Genomic DNA, 8287 nt, shown 5'->3' with positions numbered 1-8287 from the left:
ACCATGGCCTGTGTCAGGCGCACCTTAGTCTCCAGAGAGACACCGCTGCTCTTGAGTACTTTAGAGAGGTCCCTAACAGCAGACTTTCCCATCACAATATATTTTTTTATTTCCTGGCTGCTGGTGCCAAGAGTGTTGACCGTGGGGCTGAGCAAACTGAAGCTGTGAACAATCTCAATCTCTTCACCATCCATACTGATGCTACTGATTGGTCAAGTGGTGAGAATTTTTGTCTTTTTAACATTGAGCCTCAGTCCATACTGAAGGCTGTAGTCCTTGACCCTCTGCAGTAAGTGAATGAGGTCCTCCTCAGTTTCAGTGAGCAGGGTTGTGTCATCTGCACAAAACAGATTTCTTTTTGCTGCCTATGTATGCAGCAAAATTAGACTTGGCAAAAATAAGATCTTTTTTAAAAAAAAAAAGTAATCTGTTTAAAAACATCAAAACTAACAGGTGCAACCAAGACCAGAAGGAGCAAGATGTCAAAGAGGAGAAAACTTCAAAGAGGTGTGGTAGGTTCTGTGGCCAGTGGAGCGATCCACTTGCGGGAGCTGGAGAAACTGATGACTTCATCACGTGGAATTACACAGAGGCAGTGTCATACAAAATTGTGAATGTAAATGTCACTAAATGGCTAGTCCACTATGCAAATGTACCTCAGTAAATTATACACAGACAGAGATTTTTGTTATTGCTGGTTGTTGTTACTGTTGTTGTTGTTAAGTGTCATCAAGTCGTAGATGACTCACAGCCACTCTATGAACTAAAGACCTGAACACTTATATCACTTTCATCCTTTCTCCAGGTTCATAGGGTTTCCGGAGGCAAGCTATTTCGAAAGTGGATGCCACTCCTGCTTCCAAGCTTATTTTAATCAATGAGCTCCACTAAACACTGTCTACCATGGGTAAACATTATCGCATTTGACACACCACTGTCACCGTGTTCAGCTTCACAGCAACGAGTTACCTCTGTACAGCAAATGGACAGACCAGTGCTACACCACTTACAAGAATGTTTGACCAAAAACAATTAAAACCAGGCCTGAGGGTCACAAATTAAAACCACCCACCTTTGGTAACATAACTTTCTATCCACAAGGCCAAGAGAGCTCTTTTATTTCCTTTTTTCCCTATAGAGTCAATTTATCCCTTTTAATAACTGATACTGAAGCACACAAATATCTTGTCACTCACTTAACCATTCCTCTGTTAATGAATATTGCTAGGTAGGTCTAACTTTTTACCAATGTAAGGTTGGAACAGCATCTTTATACGTGTGTGTGTGCTGGGTTTGTTTTGGTTTGATTTTTGTTTTTTATAATTTTATTGTGATTAGGCAAAAGATTACAAAGCAAATTACCCTTGTATTTTTTTTTTATTGAAAATCACATATATGCTTTTATTTCTATAGTACAAACTCAGAAAAATGGGATTACAGTGTAAAAGCTGTATTACTCTCAGATATTTCAAGTTATTTTCTCAAAAGATTATAGAAATTCATCCTCCTAGAAATTTGTTTGTGCCTGCTAATTCTTTTTAATCAGAATGAGTTTTTAAAAATGTTTTTTAATATATTAATCAGAAATCTGGTTGACTGCTGTTTCTCTTATAGCAAAGGTGGGAATCTTTTCACACTGGTCATTTACATTTTCTCTTCCTAATCTTTGTCATCTTTTGACCCTTTTACTTTTTATGGTTACTTACAAGGGTTCTTTTAAATAGTAGCCATTTTAGTCTTATACATGATACATAATATGAACTTTTTAATTTGGAAAAAAAATAAGTCATTTGGTTTTTGTTTATGATGGGTGTATGTTTCTCAATCTAAAGTTGAAATAATCTTTTGAATATTTCTTTTGTTTCATATCTCAATAAAAAGAAAAGGTGTAATGGAGTGCTGGAAAAGAATACTGCACCCAGGGATAACTCTTCCCATGATGTTTGTTTTGTCAAATCCCCCCAGGACCCACCTGCATTACTGAAGTGTCTCTTATTGGGATGGCTGTAGTTATCCCGCGGATGGCCATGCATCTGGGGGCCATGGGAGGCAGGCAGGTGAGGCTTCTGAGAGTGAAGGTTGTGTGGGGCGTGAGACTGAGACATCAGGGAGTCTCGGCTGGAGCCGGAGGGCTCTGGTCGAAAGGGTTTTTTTCCACTAACCACATCATCTTTCTTCTTTTGCTCCTGTAGAGTAAAAAGAACATTTCAGCTCTATTTCCCCAAAGCTGACTAAAAACATCTCCCTCTCACAACCCAGCTGATCTCCTAAACTGCTAAGGAAAGAAAAAGAAAACATAAATTCTTGCACTCTACTGAGCTCAAACAGCATGACTAGGCTCCCTCTGCTGGTGACAGTGATCCACTCGCTGACCTTGGTCCCCAGGTCACCTCAGAAACCCTCCATGAATCGTAGGCCTTCACAAACCCGTGTGAGGGTCACTAGGGGTCACTATCTGTGATCTGAACAGAGATCAGGGGACCAGGATCCTCAGAGAACCATCCTGAAATCATGCAAACAGAGACTACTAACTTCCACAGGCTGTCTAGAACAAGCAACTCCAAAGTCATCAAGCTAAATATTGAAATGTCTGAGGAACTGCTTTACTACTCACATAAAGGGAAAAGAAAAAAAAACAAAAACAAATAAAGCTACAGAGAATCTCATCACCAAGGGGTAATTACATTAAAATGTGTCCACCTCGCCAAGCTTTTCTGCATGTGGATATATGTGCTTGTCGTTGCTGTGTGGCACTGAGCTATCACTGAACACAGCTGACCCTCCAGCAGGTTTCCAGAGGCAGTAAATCACAATGGAGGAAAACTGCCCATCCTTCTCCTGCAGAGCAGCTGGTGGATTCGAACTGCGTGCTTTGAAATTGCAGCGCAGCTTCTTGCCACTAGGCCATCAGAGCTTGTTTTGTGTGTGTACAGATTTCTTCAAAACAGAAATATTATTGGGCATCATCTTTCTGCACTTAATATACAATGAAAATCTTTCCCTGTAAACTTCAATTATAAACATTTCAAAATCTATCATCTCTTTAAAAGAATTTCTTACAAACAAAATTCTGTGTTTCAGTGGTTTGATAAATCTTTTGGAATTATTGTCCAGAAAGGCTGTGACAACGTCTGCCTCCATTAGGAGGATCATCACTTTTGTTACTCAACTTACACCAACTTGTAATATTTAGAATATTTATTTACTATTTCATTTATTTAATATTAATTTCTTATATGTAACTTATTTAATAGTTATTATTATGTGTGTAAATTCAAACCCTCATTCTAATTTTTACTCCTTACTAGTAAGAATTTAACTATCTGATTCCCTTCTAGGGACCTTTTCTGACTAGTCTTCAAAAGTTTTTATAATGCTTAAAATGTAAGCAGTTACCAGTATTTGTATATTACCAGTGTATGACATTTCCCTCCTGAAATTATACTGTGAGCATCACTGTCCTGGGCATAGCACAGTTACAGTACATTCCTTCTCAGCACCTCTAAATCCACTCCAAGTGCTGAAGATACATACAACGGTGGATGAGATATAAAACCCCATCTTCAAAGTCGACATGCTAGTGGGGGAAATCTAAAGCATCACTGACTGGCCTGAAGCAGCTGATCTGGTAATGCCCTCACAGCAGGTCAGCCGGTCTGCAGCCAGCCAGGCTTACATAGCATCACCGCCCCAGAGCTGCAGCCAAGCCGCTGCCATCGAAGGCAAAGCAACTCCAGCCACCTTCTATGCTGTTCTTTCAAGGGAGCAGTTGGGACTCTACATGTGGACACCAAGTATATGGTCCACGAAAAAAAAACAACACAAAAAACAAGAAAACATATTTTCTCCCCACAGGGAAGGGTTCTGATCTGTTCCTACAGTCACAGTGAGTCATGGCTGACTAGACAGCACATAACACCACCACCACACACAAACCTGCTAGCTATCAGATGACAGAGGAATCAGTTAACATATGTGCAATAAGAGATTTATGAGACATTGTAATTAATTACATTAATCAATGGTAATTCTTGGTATAAAACAAAATGCCTATGAATAACTACCAAAAAAACCCAATATGATTTGTAAGTCTTCACTCAAATAAAAAATTATAAAAACTGAGTAAAAAAGATATGTGCAGATAGAAGGAAAAGATTTGACAACTAAATTATTCCAATACTTAAGAACACACAGTAATAATACTCATTTGTCAGTTTGGTTGCAACTCACTGGCTATTTAAATCACCTGGTCTAACTAGCTTGACCACCAACAGTGCACGCTAAGCAACTGTGTAAAAGGCTGGATTGGGGCTGCTGGGCTGCTGTCCACACACCATGACCAGGGTGCTTCCCTCACCCATGTCACCCACAAAGCAGAGGAGCTGGGATCTAGTGACCCTTTCAGAACCAAAAGCCTATCAGTTTATTGACTACCTTAAAGCCTTTTTAAAAAAGAGACTGACTTTTGCTTGTTTAATTAGGATTAAAGCTGTATTTTACCTCTTCTTCCTGAGACCTTTTCTTATGAGCCATCTTGTATAATTTATGTAGTTTTCGAGCATCAAATTCTGTAAACTTGGAAACAAAAATCCATAGGTTCCTTAAAAAAAAATAACAGTTCCGGTAAATTAAACAAATATGGAAATAATTTCATTGATTCCTTTTACAAATGGCAACCTAATACATTCTGCTCTGAAATACTCTGAACAGCAGACTTGACATTAATGTTCTTTTGGGCTTTAAACATTGACCAAACATGCTACTGTCAACAACAGAGTCTTACCAAGCAGCTTGGAGAACAAGAAAGATGTCTGACAGCTAGAAGCCTCTCTAACTTATACAACCAGCACACCCAGGATCTGATAAGCTGTCTGCTAAATTCTCCCTGTCTCCCTTTCTTGACAACACCATATCATGACCACCACCTCCCAGGCTAAGACCTCCACAGAGCTGTCCACCCCAGCCTCAATATCTTCTCTGACAGCACCATCACCACTCAGTGATTTCTCCCCTCCAATTCCAGTGCACTCAGCCTGGCATTAGTGATATCAGGGGAGTAAAAGATAAAATGAACCTTTAGAAAGAGGAAGTAAAGTGTCATCAACATCTCACACCAGAAGAGCTGTCTCTCCACCCCATGCTGGTGACTGGCTCCCTAACAAACAAACCTGATGCAGCGGGTGGGGTGGAACCCATCGGCCTTTCTAAGAACCACCATATTAAAATTTGTTTTCTTAATAAGTTGCCTGCTAAACTTTCAAAACTCTCACTGCCTCACTGTCAAGCCTTTGCAGAAATCGGAAAACCCTGCATTTGAGCATTTCTACTTTTTTCTTCCCTGGCCAGTGCAAGAAAGAGTCCCTGCTTCACGGACCTGTGGATGAGGTGCTTTGTTATCTTCTAATTGGGACTAAATAGGCAAAAAGAAAGCTTGATGGGCTAGACACAGGCAGAAATTTATTAACAGTATTGAGGGGTGGGGGAGAGACATTTGAGAATTACATCTTTCTCTCCCAGTAGGTGTGAAGCATGCTGTGGAGAGTATTATGGATACAAGAGCTGGTTTTTTGTTTGTTTGTTTGTTTTTGGATAAAAGAGCTGTTTTAAATCTCATTTTCTCACAAAAACTAATCCACTGGAAAAAAGTACATTAAACCAAGATAATTAATAACACTATAAAATTACATGTTAAAAATAACTGAATTATAGAAAGAAACTTAATGCTATCATTTCCTTTAAAAAGTCAGGTTGTGTTTTCTTAAAAATCTCAAAAACAAATATAAAGGCATACTCTCTTAGAGACTTAAATTCTGGATTAAAAGCATTAATTCAAATTACTCAAGCTCTTAATTAGTACAGGAGGAGATGATGACAACAGAAAATCCACAGCTGTGGTGAATGTAAGTTTTGGTTTTCCCCCATGTTTTGACAAAGAATTAAGAACCACAGTGTGTCTGCACATCAACCCAAGGTGGGTAAAGTACTGGGACTAGATGGTTTTATCCCTTTCAGCTTTAAAGAGTGAGTTTCTGTTCTGAGGAAAGGCTGACAAATGCAGAACCACCATCCTTCCCTGTCAAAACTATGGCACCATCACAACCACGCAAATGTCTAGTCTCGGCGTCAAGGCCTGTCTCAGGCAGGGAGGTCGAAGCCTGCAGCCGTGCTGCCCAGAGCTGGCCAGTGCTGGGGAAAAGAACATTTTATAGGGCAAACCCAGAGCCTGCCTCACAGTGTTCCAGCAAAACCGGCTCCCTCCAGGCCGGCGACAGTTACCTCCTCCACAGTTTGATGTGCTCCTGGTCTGAGTAAGCTTTAAGGCACTCGGCGATCCGGTCTCCGATCTTTAGCAGACAATTCCGTGTGTGCTCCAGCTGTTCCTGCACGTTGAGGCCCTTGTCAGGCTTGTCCAGCTGCTTCAGAGCCTTTTTCACAGGCCTCATCCTCTCCTTACACTGAAACAGGGCAAGGGGCAGACATGAAACACCTGCAGCAGAGAAATCTGCGACCCACCTCAAGAAAATATAGCCTAGCCTCTTGACATGTGACGCCTCTATATTTTACTCAGTCTCTCAAAATGTTCTTTTCCTCATCTGAAGAGGGGCAGGATATTGCCTCACCAGGCCATGATGAAGCTCAAATGAGAAGCTAACCTGTGGGCCTACTACCACCTAGAAATGTAAAATTAAACATTTGACAAATCCTTTTTTGCTGAGCCTTTTCTGACTCAGACTGACTTTCACGTACAACATAATGAAACGCTGCCTGCTTCTGGCTTCCTCACCATCCTTGCTGACTGAGCCCACTGCTGTAGCCACTGCGTCACTCTGCCGCACAGGAGGGTGAGGGAAAGATAATGAGCTCAACACAAGAATCTTCTCTCTCCCTCCTCAAGTCCCACAGAAACAATGGTGAAGGGACTATCTTAAAGAAACTCATGAAAGAGAAAGGGGGAGAGAATAACAGCCAAACTCCTGTAGCCTCCAAAAACCGTACCAGCCCTGAGAGAGACCACAGCCAGCAGCAAAGACCAGAGAACCCGTCTGATTTGTACTGCAGGATTCTCCCCAAGGGCAGGTATCACTGAACACAGGGTGAAGCGAAAAGAAAACGGATCCTCTGATCCCTAACAGACACCCAGATCTAGGCCTCAGCCCAAATAGGGAGAAAGTAAAAGGAAAGGTCTCCATACCAGGCTCCACAGACAAAGCTAAGAGGCAAAGCTGTCACTGAAAACCATAAGGAGGTGCACACAGAATCCACCAGCTGCTCTGGGGGGGGAAAGATAGGCAATCTCCTCCCACTCGATTTAGAGCCTCTAAAAACCTGCCAGAGGGTCACTTATGGGTTGGTTCCAACTTGACGGTACACAACAACAATAACAACATGCACACTGGAGAGCCACACCACACGCTCCTGCCTCTCAAACTGAAGAATGGAGAAAGCCAGGCTCCACCTTCCTAGCAAAAGACAAGGGGATTTCCCCCCCACCAAAATGTGACCACCCCAGAAAAAGAGCCTAAAAATGCTAACCGTCCACAGCAAATTTCCCAGTGAAGCAGCCCGTCCAGAACTCCCCACAGTGAACTCTCTAGACCAAACCTCACCCATGTGCACAGAGCTACCACTCTAAACACAATGAGGGTCAATGGTAGGATCCCTGCCATCAACAAGCAGGGCTCAATTTCTGGTCAACTCACAGGCAGCTTATGAGAAGATTGTGGATCAAAACAGTCCATAGTGCAAGGGCGACCTGACAACAATAACACACTTCAACATGAGGAGATAAACAAAGGTTACAAAGTCATTTAAACTGAACACAAAGAATACAAAAACCCACACACAACAAAGAAGAATATAAAAATTATTTAGCAAGTCAAAGGAGATACAAGGTATTGGAAATAAAACATAACAAGAAAAATTTTTAAAAAAGAAAAAGAATGAATAAGAGATAAAGTTGAAGGAATCTTTCAGAGTGTAAAACAGAACAGAAAATGTAGAGGGAAAGATCATAATACTACAGGACAATTTGTGCAGTCAAGTATCTAAAAATAAGGAGTTCCACAAATGTAAGACTTTAGAAAGATAAAATTCTTTTCTCATCAATAGCCCACTCTTCTGATCGGCTGCATCCCTGACATACATTGGTGGTCACAGTAAATGGATTTGGCCACACTGGGCACCTGGTCACCAAAGCTGCTTTTAAGTGGATATTGTTCCCACCGATGATCCGTTCACTGACCTCAACTACAAGGTCTGTATGTTCCAGTATGATTCTACCCATAGC

The 8287-nt window shown here is 41.2% G+C and overlaps 1 protein-coding gene across 1 annotated transcript in view; it reads right to left on the bottom strand.

Annotated features, from left to right (window-relative positions):
* CHD2 (chromodomain helicase DNA binding protein 2) overlaps window positions 1–8287 on the bottom strand; it is a 143156-nt gene that overhangs the window by 8629 nt on the left and 126240 nt on the right. Inside the window, exons 35-37 of the mRNA XM_006885193.1 lie at window positions 6277–6455; window positions 4501–4600; window positions 1973–2186 (exon numbers count right to left, since the gene is read on the bottom strand). Coding sequence (XP_006885255.1) covers window positions 1973–2186; window positions 4501–4600; window positions 6277–6455 — 493 coding nt within the window. The remainder of the gene's footprint in view (window positions 1–1972; window positions 2187–4500; window positions 4601–6276; window positions 6456–8287) is intronic.

The sequence above is a fragment of the Elephantulus edwardii genome, unplaced genomic scaffold, assembly GCF_000299155.1.
Source record: "Elephantulus edwardii isolate Elephantulus edwardi_28Jun2011 unplaced genomic scaffold, EleEdw1.0 scaffold00041, whole genome shotgun sequence".
NCBI classification, from domain to species: Eukaryota; Metazoa; Chordata; class Mammalia; order Macroscelidea; family Macroscelididae; genus Elephantulus; species Elephantulus edwardii.
The sequence above is the reverse complement of the archived record's forward strand: the minus strand, read 5'-3'. Positions and strand labels throughout refer to the sequence as shown.